Genomic DNA, 22614 nt, shown 5'->3' on the forward strand with positions numbered 1-22614 from the left:
GTGGATTTTTTCATCCCGAACGTAACAAAAGGATACTAAACTTGCGTTTTTAAGAGTTAAGTAAAAAAAAAAATCTAAGCATTTTCTCAAAATATGTGTCAAAGCTAGCTGAAACACAGAGAAAGTTATGGCCAAATTAAGACTGAAAAATCACCCCAGAGTGGATGAAAACATCCCAACAGCACATGAGAAAAATTATGTTACTGCAATTTTATAACATGAAAACAAGGGTACATTTTAAGGGAAGTGTTATCATTATTGAATCAGTACTGGTTGAGATGGTCAAAGACTACATCAAGGTCAAATAGTCAACACACATGCATGGTAAATAACAAAACTGCTCTCCAACACAATGTCCAATACAAAATAAACTCTAAAGAAATGATATAATGAAAGTAGAGGAGTTTTTTTCCAGCATGTCTGATTATGAAACCTAATTTTGCAAGAGGAAAAAACCTCTCACCCATTCTCTCTTCCCACCACTCCATTTGCAGTAATTCAGAATTTTGTGCACTGCACGTCTGCCAAGTAGAACTTAAACTCTCATCAGGCTTTGCCACGTAGACACTGACTGCCTGCGTCCAGCATGTCTCTGCTGGAATTCAGTGTGAGCCTCTCAAACGCACACACACACACGCTCCAGCTGATGTCGCCAAAGACTGCTCGCTCAGAAAACACTGAGATTCACTTACAGATATATTGTGCTGTTATTTTTAGTACCGGCTTGGGCATATCCGCCAACATCAAGCCTATACTGCCACATGTGTAACCTTTCAGTTAAAGCTGAATATTGCTTTCTGATGAATGGACACACCCTCTAAGGGTTTTGACTGATTTATGGCTTTAATTTGATGTGTAACTGGGGAAAAAAAGCTAAAGTATTTGCTGCTGTGTTGAAACAGTTGGCAAAAATGTGAGGAAAATACTTATATAAAAGTTGCTGACTTGAGTCTTTATACTGACTGTTTTATTTTTACACTCTGTCTTATATTCTGTAACTACATTGTGATGTTTAAAATCAGTAATGATTTACCACAATATGGGTACATTTTACTGGAAATTGGAGTATTAGAGTTTGTGTGTGTGTGTGTGTGTGTGCGTGCGTGCGTGCGTGCGTGCGTGCGTGCGTGCGTGCGTGCGTGCGTGTGTGTGTGTGTGTGTGTGTGTGTGTGTGTGCGTGCGTGTGTGTGTGTGTGTGCGTGTGTGTGTGTGTGTGTGTGTGTGTGTGTCATGACTTAGGCCCAATCCCAATTCTATTTTTGTACCCCTACCCCTTCCCTTGGCCCTTAAAATTGAGTGTTAAGGGGAAGGGCTTTAAAATTTACCCCTAAGAATTGGGACAGCACTGCAGCACCTGCACACATCATCATATGTCATCGTGATTTCTTGCTTTATATGAGATCAGACAATCGCGACTGCTGTAGTTATTCCAGTTGTGTTATTTTGTGGTTTTTATCTTCAGGAAATCACTGAAGGCATATATCATGTTATCATAACGATCTAATGTGACAATAAGATCCTAACTATACTGTGCATTTACACAGTGGCCAATATTCATCTATGTATACACACCAAAAACAACATTAACATTATAGCAGACACTGTACAAAGCTCATTCCCAACCACAAGACTTTCTAACAGGGTATTTGAGTGTCATCGAGTGACAGAATGTTGCGGAACTGCTAAACAGGAGTTATTATCAGGGATTATAGATTGCAAAATTTTTATTTTTATCGCGTTTTTTTTTTTTAAAGCATGATTGTAAAACACGAACGCGGTTATGAATGTATTAAAACATGTGTTTGTTTGTTGTAAAAATTCGTAATAATGGCAAAAAAATACTAATTTGTGGATCTCCTTACCTCTCTTTAAATATCCTTTGCTATTTACATTCATCAATTTTCTTTTTGGCTTTATTAAACTGGAGTCGCCACAGCGGAATGAACCGCCAACTTTTCCAGCATATGTTTTACACAGCGAATGCCCTTCTAGCAGCAACCCATTACTGGGACACACCCATACATTCTCATTCACACAAATAGACTACAGACAATTTTAGCTTACTTAATTCACCTACTGTATATCGCCTGTCTTTGGACTGTGGGGGAAACCGGAGCACCCAGAGGAAACCCACTCGAACACGGGGAGAACATGCAAACTCCACACAGAAATGCCAACTGATCCAGCTGAGGCTCAAACTAGCGACCTTCTTGCTGTGAGGCGACAACGCTACCCACTGCACCATTTAAAGATAATGATAATGCATTGTGTATTTAAAGTGTACATGTATTTAAAAAGTACATCACTAATTACATCACTGACCAATCTGTAGACCATAAACCACCACCTGCAAACTAAACATGTCTCTAACCATACACATATTCCACCTCAATACCAGACAGAAGGAGCCTTGGATCTAACAAATAGTCATTTTCATTTATTTTCACTTGCAAACTACTGTTTGAAGACTGCAAACTAAAGTTTAGGAATTTTATAATAATGATCAAAATTAACAGTACAAATATTTAGAGTACACTCTTAGAGATAAAGATACAAAACCTGTCACTGAGTGGTAACTTTTCAAAAGGTACACTTTTGTACCTTACAGGGTCACATATTAGGGCTGATTGATTTGGCCTAAAATCTAAATCTTGATTAATCTTTTCTGAACAAAATAATTCTTGTATATGCTGTATATGATATTTTTTATGATATTCTGTAAACAAATATTTTCATATAAATAATAATTTTACTGTAATAGAAAATTTGTCTCAAGAAAATTGCCCCAGCTTCCAATAATCACCAATGTAGTGCAAATGTGCAATGTGTAGTTACATTTTTTACGAGGTGCGTGGGTATGCAACTGCGTGAAGTCTGCGCCCGACCATACCCATGCGTTTGACGCAGAAGTATAAATCAGCCTTAACAGAGAAGGGTCAAGTGACTCCACACGGGAAGTAGGGAAAGTAACTGAAAAAATCGTCCTGAAAAAATTTGATCGATTATAGGTTCTGAATATCGTTTTCGATAACATTTCGATTAATCGGCTAGCCCTACCACATATGTACCTTAACATTACATAGTTATACCTAAAAATACAAATGTGTACCTTATAAAACCTTAAAGATATAAATGTATACTCTAAAGGTGCAAAATTGTACTTTTAAGGTGCAAATGTGCACATTTAAGGTACAAAATTGTACCCTTTGAAAAGGTACCACCCCAGGGACAGGTTGTGTACCTTTATTTCTGAGTGTGTATGCATACTGTTGCAAAATTTGCTAGTTCACAAATGAACGTTTCAACCAAAATTTGCTGAGCTGAAATGAGCTGAAACAACACAACTGTTGAGATTTTTCTGGGACAACTTAATTGATAGAAATTATTAAATGATTGAAAAAGAATGAATTGAGTGGAACTCTGCATTTTTTTACAGTGAATTACAAACAATAACAATGGCGAGGGTTTCTAGCCCAAGTTCTCACCTTTTGGAAATAAATGTAAAGTAAATTTACTTTTGCACAGCAAAAAACAGCATCTTGACAACATGAACTCAACTACAGTAGTCTCTCACGATGCGGTTTAGCTTTTGCGGCATCGCATTTTCACCGATTTTTTTTTTTTTTTGTGCAATTTGACATGCTTTTTTTTTGTATTTTTTTTTACAGCACTTTGTGTTCTGTGTCCTGATTGGCTGTTGACCATTGTCAATTAATCAATACCCTCGGTGTCTCCTGTACAATACTGAATGCGTTCAACTTGCCAAATTAACATAAATCTTCAATCGCTAGTAGAGTTCCATAAAGTACGCAAAAAAGGTTGTAACTGTCCACAGTAAGACCATCGTAAAGGGGGTCGCACGGCCGATGCGATTCACCACGCAGCGCCATGCATTTTAGAATTGTAAACATGGGTTTATATGAGGGTTCGCACACCAGCGCAGTAAATCAGCAGCTGTGCATGGCGCCCTACGACTCAGGATACTGTTTATATTTCTGCCGTGCCACAGAGCACCATCTGAATAATTTCATTTTAAATAACATGCCAATGTGTGGGTCCCATGTGTGTTAATCCCAACTGTCATGTGAATGGCGCATCTGGTGTGCGACCCCCTAAAGGATGGAGTCTGCTTTAGTTTTGTGAATCAGTGACTGCAGGAATAAAGAACATTTTGCTGGATGCCAACATTATCTGCACAAAAGCTAAAAAGAGATATGAAGCTTTAGCTGAATGTTTGCTCATGACAACAGGTTTTGATCTTTGGTTTGGTTGGCTTATTTTTCTATGAAAATTTGAACTTTGAGAGTGTTTAAACAAGAGAGAAAATTGTGAAAATGTCAATGCCTGTCTAAGAAAAGGGAAGTGTGTAATGATGGGTTTTACAGCCTTTAAATATCTATAATAAATGTAAAAAATAAAGCTGACTACTTTGCGGATTTCGCCTATTGCAGATTATTTTTAGAACGGAACTCCCACGAATAACAAGAGACCACTGTATTCCAGATCTCAGCTACAACTGTCTTTAAGATTCAAAGTCGACATTGAACACTTTCAGCCATTGAAGACAGTAAGATGGAATGATGCACAATATTTGTAACAAACCAACGTAGGTTTGGGCAGAAAGTAAAACAAAACGTACACATTTAAACATTATTGCTTTTTAAAAGTACCCAACACTGGTAATGATTAAAATCTTGACATTTCTTTTCAAAGGATCTGCAAGATTTTGAGTTTTTCTGGCAAACATGGTTCTGTTGTGCAGTACTGCAGTTAAGCATTTCACACAGCTCTCCAAAACAAGGAGTCTAGAAAGAAAAATGAAAAACACGAAGGGACTATGATGCATGTCAAGCCTCTCCATATCCCCCGGCTGAACTCGACCGCTCAAACTCAATGTGACATGTGAATCCTTTTTAGAGAAGTTTATGACTTTATCCAGTCACTCTGCAGCTCCTCTCCTCACACGTCTCACACGGGATGCTGAGAGAGACAGAGACGGGGGCGGAAGACCAATGACTCAGCCCTGGAGAACTTTCCTCACTTTATCCTGCTCCAGAGCATTCAGTTAGGAATAGTTTAACCAAAAATGAAAAAAATTCTGTCATTATTCATTCATCCGAACTTTCATTTCAATTTTCAATCTTTTCTTTAATACTACAAGACATGGCTTTTAGACATCTAAATTCACCACATCAAATGGATAAAGCCTATGCAGTATTTGCAAAGACTGCAAATGTTTGCTAAGAGACTACATTTACCATGAGTTAAAATTTAATGTGCTTCACATATCATTTTAACACTCATTCCCTGTTCATCTCTCCCCAAAGAAATATACCAGCATGGTCCCCTTTGTGATTTCAGTTATGAATTACAGTTGTCCACTTGTCTGCATTATAAAACTTGGTTTATATACAAGTAGTTGAAACAAAAATTGGTTTGAGATTCGATAATAATTGCATAGTAGTTAACATATATTTTAGCTCCTGTGGGAGTTTTTTTTTTTTCTTTTAAGTGAAATAAATACTCACACCAGATGGTTGAGCTAGCAACACTTTTTTAGCATGAGTATAAGCAATATGAAGAAAGTTACCAACTACATTTTGCTGCAGACATTGAGCTAGTATTCGCCTCTGGACTATTATGGAAGTAATTTGGAAGAATATGTTCCCTAATAATAATAATATGTTTTTATGTCCTCCTTGCTCATTCCACATAGCACCAAATCTCTTGTACTCTCAAACATTCCGTCCACTCCTGAATCTCATCTACAATTGTTCCAACCCAGGTTCAATCTGATTACGTACCCCTATATACATTTCTGGGGAGAGCAAAATACGTCCAAGGAGCTATATTTTTTTGCAGTTTTTGTTTTTGCGAATCTACAAGCGACCGCTGTGTATGCTTTTTTTAAAGAGGAGGTAATCTAAATAAAAGATTATTACAAAGAGAAGCGTTCTAGAATCATAAATTAAAATCACTTACACCAAGAGGAATGAATGAGGAGTTGGACCTTTCTGTGTTTCTTTAACAGTTGGTTGTTTAGCTATAATATTAAGAATCATGGATTTTGAAGTTGTAGTGACACAAATAATGAGATGAAAATGGATTTTTTGAATTTCTGGATTTCACTGTATTGACATAGACATGCATAAGGGAATGATGATAACTGATATGCTATTTTCCTATAATACAATGTTTTTGAAGGTAAAGGTATTTTTCGTGTGGTTGATTATGATATACTGAAATGAAAAAGAAACTGTTGGCAATCATCAAGTAGCCGTCTAGATGATTGACACAATATAACAAATGTATTTTTTAATGTTTTGGACTGTCGGAATTTCATTGTATTGATGTAAGTATGTTTTCCTGTGAAATAATGTTTTTGAAGGTGAGAGTAAATATTTCTTGTGTGGTTAGTTATGTGTGTTGAGGTGAAGGTAAGATTGTCTTTTATAATCGAGTGACCGTGAAATGTATTTTTTAATGTTATGGACTGTCGGATTTTCATTGTATTGACGTACACTTGATGATAATTGATATGTTTTGATATGATGATAATTTAAATAATGTTTGAAATATGAAAGTAAATAGTCCTTATGTGGTTAAAGATGGAATAATGAAATGAAAACGAGATTGTTTTTTGATCATCGAGTGGCCGTCTAACTAATGACGCAGTGTAACTGACTACGAGATAAAAGGGTGGAGTGAGAGGATTGTATCACACACTGAGGAAGGCATTGTGCCGAAACGTTTGTGTTTTTAAATCACCTAAAGAATGTAAAAATAAAAACAGTACGAAGCAATTACTTGATGAGTTCAAATCATTACCTTTTTGAATAATAGCATTGACAAGATTGACGCACCAAAGAAGTTTCTTTAAAAACCGTGAGCATGCAGGGCAAACTTCACTACTCTATGCTTTTTTAAATCTCAAATTTCTCTCGTAAGTGGTATTCGCACCTGCTGTTCTCACTTAAATCCACCAGAGGCCGCTGTCGACTGATTGAATGACTGACTGTCCAACCGACTGATCTCCTCACCACCGCCCTTCCCTAAACCCAACCAATAGTATTTTAAAAAGCACCGATTGACCCGCCCACCCACTTCCCTAAACCCAACCAACAGTGTTTTGAAAAGCAATCCAGAAAAAAAAAGCCCTCGGCTGAATTTTATACCATGTTTTCAGATTTTACCACATTCTCACCCTGTTATTTACTTGTTTATTTTATTTTTTGGCCTCTGTTTTGTCTTACCTGCTTTCTGGAACAGGACTCGAACCCCGTCATCATGGTCAACTCGCTCTGCATCTCAAGTCCGCCAACGTACGTGTCAAGCTATCGGACAAACTGCTAACAGTGGAAAAGCCACCCACATGCAGGTAAGTGGTCAGCTGGTAAGCGAGAAAAGGACAGCATTATGCTGCCCCCATAGCGTTTATTTTTAAGATGAAATGCAGCAATACATAGCTCCGGCTACTAAATTCGCGATCTCCAGAAACGTATTTAGGACTACGTTTTCAGAATGAGCCTGTGTTAAATGGTAGACCAGCGCTAAACTGAAAGCAAAACATAAAAAGTCCAGGCCTGATCGTCTCTCTTTTTCCACTGCTGTCACTCCTCCTTTTAATATCCAGAGCTCCTCCATGTGACTCGAGACAGGTGGCCACCAGCCTCGCATGCTCACGGTTCTCGGCCCCACCACACACATGTATTTTGTCATTTAAACAGCTTAATAATGGTCATATTATTTGATCTATGATCTGTGCTGGGCACAGCCGTGTTAGGGGAGGGATCAGAGTTAATTCAAGTTAATTCATAAATTTCTTCCAAATTAAATGAAATTAAATGGCTATTTAACTAGAGAAAACTACAGTATAGACTAAATATTCTAAAATGTGTATCTAATATTACACATCTTCAAATTATTATTATGGTCATCTCCATAGACATCCTCGTGCATTTTACAAACAATGAATGTTATTTTTTTGCTAGTACATAAACCTATATTAAATGTTATTTGTTTGGAAACACTGATTAATTGTGACTTACATTTACATTTGAATTACACTGGTGTGATTGCACATGTTAAAGGGTTAAAAATCCCAGGATGTCCTTTGAAAAGAGGGTGTGTCCTCGGCATCCTAGCCAAACTTGCCCACTAGCCTCTTCAACATGGTCTCCTTAACATCCCCATGTTATCTAATGGGCTTCAGGACTCTGTCTCCTCTGTGTGTTTGTGTGCTGGTTGTGCGGTCTGGTGCAGAATGATCCAGGTAGTGTAGATGCTGCACACTGGTGGTGTTTGATGTCTAAAAGAGGTCAGACCTCTTATAGATCTCTTATTTGCTAAGCAAATAAGTCAAAAGAACAATACTCAACACAGCTATTGTTCTTTTGACTGATTTGGTTAGCATTTTTATACTGCTATTCAATAAGTTACCTTTTTAATATAAATAATAGTCCTATTTTTAATTGCATTTGTTTTTTTTTCTATTTACACACAGTTCTGTTGTATAAATGCAATATCACACTCATGCCACTGCAATATGGCTGTATATCAGCATATCAGTATATCAGCTGCCGATATGTATGTTCACTAATTCATAATAAATGTATTAATAATCTTTTGGTTTTTACCCCAGAAAAAAGGTTGGCAAAACAAGTAAAAATACAAACTTGTGGTGCAGTTTTTACTGACAGGCCTTCTAAATCAACCATCATACTTCCCTTGATCAACCATTTCCCCCAGAATTCCCTTTAAACATGCTTAAACCAGCATTGACCAATATAGAAATACATACTTTCTTTTTCAAACATTTCCCAAATGTTAAGAGAGCAAGGAATTTTTCACAGTACTTTCCATAATACTATTTCTTATGGAAAAAGTTTTTTTGTTTTGGCTAGAATAAAAGCAGCTTTTACTTTAAACAAAAACAAACAAAAAAAATTTTTAAGGTCAATATTATTAGTCCTCTCTAGTAATATTTTTTCAATTGTCAACAGAACAAACCATCGTTATACATCGTTAACATTTTTTGTTGTGCTGCTTTAAAGTCTCTTCACATTCCAATAATAATAATTAAAGTAAATGATCTAAATGTATTTATATGATTTTTTTTATATTCTAGGTAAGGCATAAGACTAAAAAATGTTTGTCCAATTAAAATTTGTCAGGCTGACAATTCCCATAATTCTGATAAGTAGTCCAAACTGTCTGGTATCAAATGGAGATTTGTACATCTGCGCACCCCTGTTCTGACAGACAGATCTGCCATTTGCGTGTGCATGTGCGCCATGTTCATGTGCACGTGAGAGAGAGAGAGTGACAGCAGTAAAAACAAATGATGAATCAAAACTTTTTAAAATCCTGAATCAATAACAGAGTTACTTTTGCACGCTGGAATTTCTTTTAGACAGGTAATGTTATGTTTTAAAACTCTTTTAGTCACGCAAAGCTGATGTAGAATTTTTTTTTTTTTTTTTTTTGCAAATGGGTTAACTTATATGGACGGAAGTGTTGTTCAGCCACTGAAATCTTCTGACGAAAGATTGATGTGACTATTTTGAATTTCATAAGAGCCCTTTTACAGCATCGATAATTTAGATTTTTATTTAGTTTAACGAAAAAACATAAGTAAACAGCTCTATTCCGCCTATAGCCTGCTTTACTGAGGTGAAGCTGGTTTTATATTCACATCACATTGGTTCATTTTTGAACAATGACAACCTGTGAGGTAATCCCTATATTGATTACATGCTACTCTGAATATTCAGTTTGAAATAGTATGTAAAGTAAGTATGGCTCAGCATATGGCTTGCATATGGCTTGCTAAGCATAGTCAGTTTAGGACAAAGCGCAAGAGATTGAGACCAGCGATTTTTGCATGCATTAAATAGTGCACATTATGACGTTTTGCTTGCTACACAACTGAAAACGTGCTAGATATAATACAGTTTTTCATTCTTAATTGTAGTATTATAATGTACTATAAAGTTTTCGAACTGGCGAATGACATGATCTAGTGGGTTGTCTACTGTCATCTTCAACGTGCGCGTAAGTGATTTCAGAAGGCGTGGCTTTGGACAGCAGGGGAGGGATGTTTTAAAGCTATTATGCTAATGGTTAGCATTTTGGCAGATCACCTACTGCACCTTTAACTTTTTTAACCTAGCAAACCCTTTAAATTGCACTTAAAGCTAAATACTAGTATCTTGAAAAATATCTAGTAAAATAATATGTACTGTACCATCATCATGGCAAAGATAAAGGAAATCAGTTATTAGAAATGAGTTATTAAAACTATTATGTTTAGAAATGTTTTAAAAAATTATCTCCATTAAACAGAAACTAGCAAACAAAAATACACAAGGGCTCTAATTATTTAAGAGGCCAAATAATTCTGTAATGTCAACCGCATGAAACTCAGCATCTCTCCCTATAGTAATCAGCATGCATGTGAAAGCTCTCAGCAGCACTCCATGATGAGCTGGTGGCATAAAGGTGGTCTGACCTCTGGGGTGAAAGTCAGCAGGCTGATTGACGGCCGGCTTCTTGATGTCAGAGGAGCGGTAGACGATGTGATGACGCCCGGGTCCTCCTTCCTCCTCTCCTGTCATGTCGCCTCCTCTCTCCAGTGGCTCGATAAAAAACTCCTCCTGACCTGCGCGGATCATCCCCGCCTGACAGGGTTTGAAAGAAAGGCAGAGATTAGGCTTTTTCAAAAACAGGTAGAGCACAAAGCTTGCACAATCAAGTCCATTAAGCGAATCAGGGCTATTTCTGTGCGCCTGCTATATCATGTTTTCATCAGCTTTGGAAGAAACCCTCGGGCAACCTGATCTCTGAATCGATCGGTCCTCTTTCTAACTCGTGTGGCCATCTCTGAAACTCTGTGACATTGCCTGTCATAAGCAAAACAACAAACTCTCTTCACTAATGTTGCGGAACAACCTGACGCTTTTAGGAGGAAAACGTGAGATTGTCTTGTTTATACCATTTAAAGAGGAATAGTCTGAGGGCAAAGAGGGAAATCCAAACCACGAGCGAAGATCAATATGAATCTTTCTGCCAGAGTGAACAAACTCACTGACAGATACACTTGACAGCTCATGTTGCGCTCTCGCTGTGTCGAGTTGAGATTCGTTGGCTCTGACTGATGGGCCGCGTCCATTGCCAGGGGCACTGTGAAGGTAACAAGAGTGAGAGAGAGAGACTCTACAAGGCTTTAGCCACACAGAGCTAATCGATTGTAGGACACGTAGCAGTCCCTACGACTTATTGGCTTTTCCCTGCCAGAGCGCAGGGTCTTTTCCCTTCGCTTCCATAGCAAATTAGACAGCCCAAATGAGAGCGTGAATCGATGGCAAGGTTAGACCTCTTCTCTGATGTGCTGGAATATCAAATGTGAACTTCAAGCAGGGCTGTTAAAGTCATGCTGGAGCCCCCTCAGTCATCGCAAAATTGAAGCCCGGCAAAGAACGGGCCGCTGAGCTAGTCGTTTAGCTCGGTCTCACAGGAAATATTACAGTCCCCTCCCTCCAAAACCCTCCCTCCTCATTCCCCTGAGGGTTCATTACGAAGGAAATGCCCACACGCTGCATAAATCGACACCACTGCATAAAGGGCTGCCGCTGCACGTGCTCTGGACGCACCGAAAGTGCTGATGTCCAAACACAGAGACTCGCATATACTTTTGTCCTTTCCCAAAATCCTCTACAAACAGGGTGTGTTATATCTGTTTCATATAAAAATGATGGCGTCATTGGAGTTAGAGGGGCTTATCCTTTCCTGACCCTCATAATGTGGGTTTTGAATGGTGTTATCTTTTTTGGGGTTTTCCAGTATTAGCACAATTAATCAAATTCTTTTGAAAAGATAATTAAACCTTCACTTTAAGACAAATAAAAGTTATTGATTGATTGATTGATTGAATGATTGGCTTGACATTAACTTTTTTTGACATTAACTGTGGCTAGTAGCTTCCAATGTTGATAGCCACTTGTCATTTTTACTAGCCACAATTGTGTTGTTGGGAAAATATATTTTATATGCATAAATTAGAATTTGGCATGCAAAAATTACTTGATTTAAATTTAGTGTTGCATTGCATTTAGTTTTATTTTATTTTTATTAATAGTTTATGTCACATGACATTTCAAAGTTTTCTCTGGCCGCACCAAACTAATTATTTCCTTGCCACAAATGTTAAATAATGTGTCAAAACAAGCAAAATATAGCTGTATACATACACTTTTTATTCAACAAAAATGTTCTTACCACAATTGACATTTTAAAAAAATTAAAATTATTCTCATGTATCTATGCACAGTAGTCTGTCCAGGCTAGTGACCTGTTTCCACTGAGTGGTACAGTGTGGTACGGGTCACCTTTATCAGGCTTGCGTTTCCACTGCCAAAAGGGTACCAATGGTACAGATGCTTCATACACATAAATACTTGTGTATGAATGTTCATTACTAAACTTTCTATGAACATGATTTGATTATAACTGCAGATCAATGAGGTGAAATAGCCTACTGTAATGTGTGCAATTATATAAAAAAAATAAATAAACTTAACATATGAACATATACAGACCCTTATAGTCTCCGATACGTTATCAATTACAGAAAAACTACACACAGCATACATTTAGTGCTTATTTGAGTTCAAAAACAACACGCAACATATAGCCCAGTCAGTGCAAACCTCTCATCTGTATCTTTAATCTTCACCAGCACATGTAACTTCTAGTTGGAAAGTAATTCCATCATTCCAAGTTCATAACAGTCCAAAAGGCGATGATAATAGTTAAACATGGCAGTTTGTTCATGTTTTAGGTTGCTGAAAAAATCATTTGTTCCTTTATTTTTTCGGTTGTCACTCTCGTGTTTGTCCATTTCTGAAAGGATGTCAGAAGCACTTCAATAATCCCACACATTATTATCATCAGCTCAAGAAGTTTGTTACTGTACCACTCAGTGGAAACTGGCTGTAAAGGTCCCAGACCACCAGTTAAATATACATAAATGAAGAGTTAATCTCCTATGAAAGCAATGGTATTGTAAAGGATGATAATTAAAACATATTAACAAAAATAACTATGAGCAAACGAAAGAAGGTGAAAAACTGTCCATGTGTGATAATGAAAGGATGATCGTGTGCACACTGTTAACGTTAGGCCCATTAATAATCTGTTCAAAGAATGGTTAAAGCGAAAGCGGCAACCACAGTGGTTTACACAAGAATCTGGAGCTCTTAAAAGCAGCAGGGTGCACGACAAGGGTGTAGATTGCTCTTGACATTGGTGGGGACATACATGCCTAGAGCGCATACGTTGAACAGCACAAATTCTGTTTCATGCTATTAAAAACATAAATAAAGTACTTAATAATATAAAATAAACACTTAATAATAAAAAAAAACAATCACGTCCCATGTTCTAAAAGTCAATTTACAAGCTTTTACTGCAGTCGGGCTTTGAGGAGGTATGAATGTAGAGAAATTTAGAGAGGTGTGTGGTGCAATTTAACTGTTTTATCCTGATTATTGTTTTTCATAATCATGGAGGCCAAAATCGAAACTGAATTTTGATTAATTGAACAGCCTTGGTTATTAGTATTATGGTGAACTCGTAGCGAACTTTACTTGGTGCATGTGTAGGTTAAGAGTTGAAGGAGCATTACTTTATTTTGAAGTCAATTAAATAATTTGTAGGGACATTTCAGTAATTGGTGCATATTGGTGGGGACACGTCCCTTCCGTTCATGCCAATTCTACGCCCTTGTTTCATGACACTAAAGCCCTTGTCAGTGAGTGAGGATTGCCTGTGTCACACAATGCACCTTATCATCTCATTCATTATTCACCTGCCTTCTTTTTCTCGTGTGAATAGTTATTTTGGTCAGTCATGCTGCTTCTCGATTCTAAGATCAGATTTGCACAGATATTGACAAACTAATTTTTAGAGATGAGCCAGCACGGGCAACTTAAAAATGATTTTCAACAAGCCAAAGTGGCTAGTGAGAGCGGCTGTCACTGAGCCACAGCTGAAATCTACCAGCATTTGACGAGTTGGCAGTGTTAATGTCAAGCCCTGAATTATTGATTAATTGACTGATTAATTGATTGCTACAATGGTTCACCAATAGTGATACAGATACATATTTATGAAAATAAATTAGGTCCCAACAGAAAATGGCTAATTTGACTTTTATTTTATTTAAATTTACGTTTTTTTTATACTAATATTTAACTTCATGGATAGTTTAACAAAAAAAGCATTTTGACTTCTAAAAAGAGTCTAAAATTACCTGGAGAAAAGACAAAGTCATTGATTATATATATTTAATCAATAAAACAAACAAACAAAAAACACATTTGTGTCGTAGTCGTAAGTGTGCGTGCACTTCTAGTATTGTTTGTGTTGTTGTCACATGGTTATGTTTTGCTTACCTCCACATGTGTTGTTGTGGCGTCTCAGTGTCATTGTGGTCATGTGGTTTATTGCTAAGCCAATCGGCTGTTCTGATCAGCTGCTTAGCTGTGGCTAAGTACTACAGCTATATCTGAGTGGCAGTCTTTTGTTTGATTGTCAGTTTGTTATTGCTTGTTCATGTTACTCTGTATCTTGTCAGGACTCTTGAGGGCTTCTCTTGAATACCTGGTCTGTTTTCCTGGTTCTGACTGACTACTGGATGCTATCAGCTCACGAATCTGCCACGTCTATTCCTCACTGTTTGGACTACTGCATTATTTTTGATCTCTGGTCACTTGCATCTTGGATTCATCTCTATTGTATTAACATTACTATTTTGGTAAGCGTGACAATTTGATGGTTATAAAGCAGGGGTGTCCAATCTCAGTCCTGAAGGGCTGGTGTCCTACAAAGCTTAGTTCCAACCCCAATCAGATACACCTGGGATTGGCTAATCAAGCTTTTACTAGGCTTTCTAGAAACACCCTTGCAGGTGTGTTGAGGCAAGTTGGAACTAAACTCAGCAGCATACCGGGCCTCCAGGACGGAGTTTGGACACCTTTTCTTTTCACAAAAAAAAAAGATATTTTGAAGAGAGATTGAAACCTGTTACCATTTACTTCCATAGCATTTATTTTTCTTACCATGGAAGTCAGTGGTTACAGGTTTTCAGTTTTCTTCAAAATATCATCTTTTGTGTTCAGCAGACTAAAGGAAGACATAAAGGAACCACACGAGGGTGAGTAAATAGGGAAGTAAACTCCCTTTAAGCTAAGTTTTACTCCCTTATTTGCTTGTATCTCTTCTAGGTTAAAACAGACTTGTTTATGATAGTTTATGACCTGAATTAGTCTACCAGACATCCTACATATGGGAAAATGTGAGCGATTTTGGCAACTGGTTTCTCACAGGAACAGAACCTTAAGATGTGATTATTACTGATGATTGATGCATATTCTTTCAATGATCTATATATATATATAAACAATTTTAAATAAAAACAATACCTTATAAATGTGATAGTTTATACTTTCGCACCGCATTGTGTTGTGGTTTTGAGTTATTTTGAAAGCGTGGCTGAAAATTGGCAGCAGATTTTCAGTTACATTTACAGACATTCAACCCTAAAGGGGTGGATCACTACAATATCATATTTTAAACTTTAGTTGATGTGTAATGTAGCTGTGTGAACATAAACAACATCTCTGAATGTAATACGCTCAAAGTTCAATGCTATGTGAGACCTTGGCTTTTTCAGAGTTAGCTTAGCAAAGCCTACAGCGAACGAAGTTTGGGGTCTACAAAAAAATACATTCACGTTAGTATGTCCATACACCCCTCGCAGAGAAGGGGCATGGCCAGAGGCTCTGTAATGTTATAGCAGAGAAAGCTAAAATGGCGTCCAAACACTGCTATTTCCACAGAGCTTCTTCTATTTCTGTATTTATTCTAAAAGATACGACACAATGAGAGAAGTGCTTACAGTTTAATTTTAATTATGTTCCAGAGAATTATAATAAAGATATAGCTCTAGCATTTGACAAAGGATAGCTTTCAGAATCTCTCCCAGTTCAGTGCAGGATTCTGCCAAAAACTCCTCAAATACACTTGTCAGATTTTATTTTAGAGAGCAGACATGAGGTTCAGCTGTGTCCTCTTCATTTTATGTCTAATTCAGACTCAAACTGACATGGCTACACTGACTGACAGGCACAGCGCATGATAGTGACTGGACGTGACATGGAGACAATCCACAAATCACAGCACTTTATGTTAGCTGACCAATCAGAGCCTCTGGAGGGCAGGCTTTTGAAGGAACTAGGAAATATGATAGTCATTTTTATGTTAGCTGAGTAGCTATATATAATAAAAGGAAGATATATAAAATAAATAACCTGATTTTTTACAAATGAAGCATGAGCACACATTGCTTTGCATCTCATAAACACAACCAAGCCTTAAAATACACTCTGGACCACCCCTTTAAATGAACCATATATATACACATCATTCTAAATAAATATGAATGGATATATAATTTAAAATACAGGTAAAATAAAAGTAATACACATAATTCTTTCACATTAAAAATACAGTGTGTCATATATTTTCTTAGATTATTATTAGACATTATACAAGTCCTATTCTCTCCCAATTTATACTAATATTTGAATAAGCTGCTGCTTTGCTAAATGACAGACTACAATGTGGTTGAATTTACTTTACTTACATCAAAAATGTATATATATAAAATTTAAAGAAGCCATTAAAGTTAGTCAAATGCCTTATTTCTGTTTAACTGGGCAGATGTTCAAGTAAAATCTAAAAACCTCTGATTACTGTTACTGGGCACAAAACATTCATGCTTAATGCAAGAAACTCAGTCTACTTGGAAAAACTAGTGAACTAGGGGGTTTACCGGACAATCGAACACATCTGCGTTTTTCAACCGACTAATTCTTTCCATTTGGAGTCCTTTGGGAAACCTCCAGATCCTGTAATCTGAAATGAAACCCACCATCAAAATCAAAGCCTGGGAAACTATGCCGGATGCCCATCTCTTGGTCCTCTGCAACACACACAGGCAGACTCTCTGCTCTCCAACAAACAATCTACAGAAAAAAAGTTAGACTCTAAAGCACAGAAACACAATGCAAGGCCTCTAACAGATCAAGCTAGGACAGATGCACCATTCAAAACCTCCATATCATATCAGCAAGACTGTTGTTGGGCCAAATTCAACCGGTCTAAGGCGTGAGGCCTTAGACCGGTTGAATTTGGCCCAACAACAGTGTGCCAAAATATCCAACGGAGAGTTCATGACAGATTCAGATGCATTATGTGTGTGTTTGTGTGCGCATGAATGTGTGGAAACAGACCACCCGTCCTCTCCAATAAGAAATCCACTTTATTCTGCGGTCACTGTGTGTGTTTGATCGCTCATAAAGCCAATATCTCTTTGATTCCGACAGATACAAACAATGAACGCTGCTGCAATTCGCTTCCCACCACTGCTTCGAGTTTTCTCGGCTCCAGGTGGCCAGTTTGGCTCTAACTTCGACTTTCTTGTTGTGGAATATAACAGGAATTGATAGCAGAGATAGTTTAGCAAGACATTCCTCGATGCCACCTAGCAAATTACTGTCTGCACTTCAAAGAGCGAGAAATATTTTTTCATTTTCACCCCAATCCACACCTAAGAGAAAACACAATCAGAGTCCATTTAGACGTTCCCGTTTGAGCCGAGGGATCACAGGGAGAAAAACACTGAGCCAATATCAGGACTTTTAAAACAACTCAAAACAAATCAAGACAATTTGCCCCAGTCAATTAATCTTTGATTCATTTTAAAACGAGTTAACTTCTGTGTCACTTATCCCTTTAATGGGGATAATAATAATAATAGAATTCCTCATGTAGAGACTGGTGAACATGTATATGTAATTTCATAATTACACTGCAAATTAATCATTAAAATGTACTGTTAATTTTAATGGCAATTTTGGTACTGTAAATTAATAATTAAAAAGTTCAGATGCAAAAGCCGCTAATTGCCACTTCCGCCAAAAATGGGCTAATGACATTGAGCGAATGCACATAGTACACAATCAACAAATATTTTTGCTTCAAATCATCTAAATCCCAGCATCAGCGCATTCAGAAATAACAGTTCGTTGGCAAAAGTCTCTAAAAGCCACTTGCGTTTGACAGCAAAAGCCGATATGTCCTGAGAACCAATCAGAAGGCGTAAATCGAATCATATGTTTTCAATGTGGCAGTGCGCTGATTTATTCCACTTCCAATTTAGATTTTAAAAGATGGATTTCGGTGAACTGCATTAACATGTCCGACTGTCACTGAATGGCAAATGAAAACATCCCTTACCTCAAAACTCTATGTGCATTATAAGAAAAAGAAAACACACTGTACAGTCGGAAGTGTAGCATGCATTCATACCATTTTTTTGCGCAGTGACGTCACTTTGAATGAGTCCAATTTACTTTACATTAAACAATGGCTGCATTAATCAATAATATATTCAAAATATATATATAAAACCCACTTTAAAATATTTCATAAAATATATCCGGCTAACTCATTTGTTTCCAAATATGTTGATATTCCAAGTAATTGCACATTTTGTGGTAAGGACGATGAAAGCTTAATAAATTTATTTTGTATGTGTGAATTTGTTCAGAAATTTTGGTTCAAGCTGTATCATTATTTAAACACTCCTCCTAACTTTGCACAATCTTTTAGTTTAAAAGAAATTATTTGTTATTATTCAGAATCTCCACATAAATCTAAAGAGTTTATCTTCAACTTTTTTTATCTTGTTTGGAATTTTTTTTATACTTAAACAAAAATGCTCTACTTTTCGACATTTTCTGATTGAAGTTGACTCACTGCTCAAATCGTTCCATATGTGTAACAACAAAAAAATGTGTCAGATTCTTGATTCTATATGAAGAACTGTTGTCTATTTACTTTCATTTGAGTTAGATGGCTTTCCTGTAATGCTCTTAATTTATTTATCTTCATACACTTATATACAATTGTAATTTACTTACCCCTTTTTTTGTTTTGTTAGTCTTTTTTCTTTCTGCAGCTAATGTAGCTTGTATTTTCCCTCTTTTGTATCTCTCTTATATTGATCTACTGATTGTGGTTGTATATTTTCATTCTTGATTTAAAAATAAATAAACTGCAACTTGATTTCACGAAAGACAAAGTTAAGATGTCATTCTTTTAACCCACATGGATGCTATGAGGACAAACAAGAGACGAAAAAAGACTGCGAGTATTGTGAGAATGAATGAATGACTTCTAAAAAGTGTCTAAGAAACATCCCCTTTTTGTCCAGTAGGTCTACCTTGTGTTTAATTGCTAATGTAAGCTATTTTGTAAAAGATAAATATATAGTATAAAACTAAACATTTTTTATATTACTTCATACTATCTATATGCCTGATAAGCTTTTTATATTAATGGACAATGTACAGATATTGATGTTTCACAAACTTAGTTTGCAATGGTTACATTGCTTTACCCAAACATCAGAAATGACAACAGATTGTTAAGATTTATTTAATGTCAATTTTAATGTTATTGACTTAATGCACTTACTTGACAAAATTAATAAATTTTCCCTTTGCTTAGTTTATTAGGGGTTACCACAGTGGAATGAACCGCCACTTACTTGACAGATTTATGTTTTTTTATTTTATGTGGTAATGTGTTTTATGTTTGATAAAATAATTTCTAATTGCATCTTTTGTGATTTTTCAACTAATTACACTGTCTTGTCTTAATAGGTGGATTTAGAGGTTTTTGCAAAAAAACAAAAAAACAAAAAAAACAAAAGTGGATTTAGCTGGTTTTGATGCAAAAGAAAATTTACCTTGTTAAAAACCATAGAACTGTCTAAAGCTCAAACCCATTATTTCTGATAGTCAAGAACTCTCACCGCATCGCCAAGTAACTTTAAACCTCAACTCTACAATGTAGGGTTTAATGCCTCAGTTTGCTTAACTATTTCTTTGCTGAAGCTGTTCCAGAGCAATATTTCGAAGCTTTGACACATTTGTTTTGACTGTTTCAGTGTTTCACGAAGCCTTGCTTTGCCCATCACTTGATCCACATGCAGTTTTATTAAGAATCACTGAGTCATCATGTTGCCACAATCTGCAGTGCATCCGGAAAGTATTCATGCGTAACTTTGTCCAATTTTTTAATGTTACAGCCTTATTCCAAAATAGATTAAATTCCTCAAAATTCTACACACAAAACCCCATGATTTTTTGTAATTGTTGCAAATTTATTAAATATAAAAACCTGAAAAAATCACATGTATATAAGTATTTACAGCCTTTGACGTGAAGCTCTAAATTGAGCTCAGGTACATTCTGTTTCCACTGACTATTCTTGAGATGTTTCAGCAGCTTAATTGGAGATCACCTGTGGTAAATTCAGTTGATTGGACATGATTCGAAAAAGCATTCAGCTGTCTAAATAAGGTGCCAGGGTCCCCATGTCAAAGCACAAACCAAGCATGAAGACTTGAAGGAATTGTCTCTAGACCTCCGAGACAGGATTGTCTCGAGGCACACGGCTGGGTAAGGTTACAGAAGAATTTCTGCTGCTCTGAAAGTTTCAATGAGCACAGTGGCCTCCATCATCCATAAGTGGAAGATATTTGGAACAACCAGGACTCTTCCTAGAGCTGGCCGGCCATCTAAGGTAAGTGATCGGGGGAAAGGGCCTTAGTCAGGAAGTGGCCCAGCCAGAGCCCAGACCTAAATCCCATTGAATATCTCTGGAGAGATCTGAAAATAGCTGTATACCGTCATTGTCATTATGGGGTATTGTGTGTAGAATTTTGAGGAAATAAATGAATTTTATCCATTTTGGTATAAGGCTGCAACATAAAAAAATGTGGAAAAAGTAAAGCGCTATGAATACTTTCCGAATTCACTAAAATAATTGATAGTATTCATAGCATTATAAATTAATGTAGTATTTTCTTTTCATGTGGGAGACATTAGCATTTTGCTAAGCTAACAGTAAACTTCTTAGTTTGATATTGAATTAAAGTTTCTGTCTGCCATCTTATGTTTTCACTTTATTGGAATGCATTCCTGGATGCGTTTCTAAGAATTAATACAACACCGCTTCAGCATTTGATGAGAAAGGCATCTTAGGAGGCACAAAAAAACAAAAGGATTAAGTTGTCTGCCATATGGAACTTTTCAAATTTCAAAAACACTCCCGCATTAGACTTTAGAGGAGGACAAATGTCTCATAACTTTTCAATTCAAGATGAGAATTAACAGAGATGGAGACAAAGTGCTTGTTATACAACACACACACACACACACACACACACACACACACACACACACACACACACACACACACACACACACACACACACACACACACACACACACACACAGTGTTTCTCCAGCATGAGAGGCCAGATTCTGACAGAGTGCAGGAGGCTACTGAAAATCTGTTTATGTTGTGTAAAAAAAAAGCTTCTGATGAAAGAGAAGCATGTGAGTAGTTGGGTGTGATGACACTAATGACAGCAGACAGATTACTATACTTAACATTCACTGTCCTGTCCAATCCTTCACATGGATATCGTCAGAGAGTGTGTAGACCATGACAAATGGTCAAAAGATGTTAATGGAATCCCACAGCTCACACATTAAACTATATGTCAAGTGTCCTGCACACTCATTTACTTTGAGTTAGAGGTTCAAAGTGCATATAAAACTGACAAACTCACTTGCTTTCAGTTATAACATATCATTTTCAAATTCAATGGTTTGCCAGTAGGGGGCAATCTTAATGATCCCATAAACGAATGTTAAAGGTGCAGTAGGTTTTTTGTTGTGCTGCTTGAATATCTCTTCACATTCCAATAATAATGATTAAAGTAAATGATCTAAATGTGTTTATAAGTATTTTTATATTCTGGTTAAGGCATAAAACTTGAAAACATTCATCCCTTTTTTCTCTTGGATAAAAAGTGCCCTTCAAAAAAGAACAAAACTTCTCCCTGGTCTTCAGTTTGTGACCGTCAACCAGTCGCTTGCTACACAACTGAAAAGATACAGTTAGAGATACTACTAGATACAGCTTTTCGTTCGGAATTGTAGTATTATAAAGTACTATAAAGTTTTCGAACTGGCGAAAGACATGATCTAGTGGGTTGTCTACTGTCATCTTTAATGTGTGCGTTCATTATTTCAGGAGGCGTGGTTGTGGACGGCAGGAGAGGGACTGTGTTTCAAAGATTTTATTTATTATTATGATTATAAAGGTTTCATGTCAGTCTTATGAACACCCTCTTCAAGTATAAAATGAATTAAACATTGAATACATACATATATATTAAACACATTTTTCATATTTAATTGTATTTAATTATTTGTTAACTGAATTTAATTTTTAATATTTAACTTGAACCATTTGAAACTGGTGCACTCTTTCCCCACAATTGACAAGACATCTGGCTGTAGTACTGTAAGTGACATTAAGTAGTGTAATATTTATATGTAATATCGGACAGGAGATGTTTTACAGACAGATCAATATTTTTTTCTTAAAAAGTCGATAAAATATTGGTAA

At 36.6% G+C, this 22614-nt stretch overlaps 1 protein-coding gene across 1 annotated transcript in view; it reads right to left on the reverse strand.

Moving 5' to 3' along the window:
• Window positions 1–22614, reverse strand: part of adamts2a (ADAM metallopeptidase with thrombospondin type 1 motif, 2a) — a 158934-nt gene that overhangs the window by 92272 nt on the left and 44048 nt on the right. Inside the window, exon 3 of the mRNA XM_056446154.1 lies at window positions 10511–10679. Coding sequence (XP_056302129.1) covers window positions 10511–10679 — 169 coding nt within the window. The remainder of the gene's footprint in view (window positions 1–10510; window positions 10680–22614) is intronic.

This window comes from Danio aesculapii, chromosome 21 (assembly GCF_903798145.1).
Source record: "Danio aesculapii chromosome 21, fDanAes4.1, whole genome shotgun sequence".
Classification (NCBI taxonomy): Eukaryota; Metazoa; Chordata; class Actinopteri; order Cypriniformes; family Danionidae; genus Danio; species Danio aesculapii.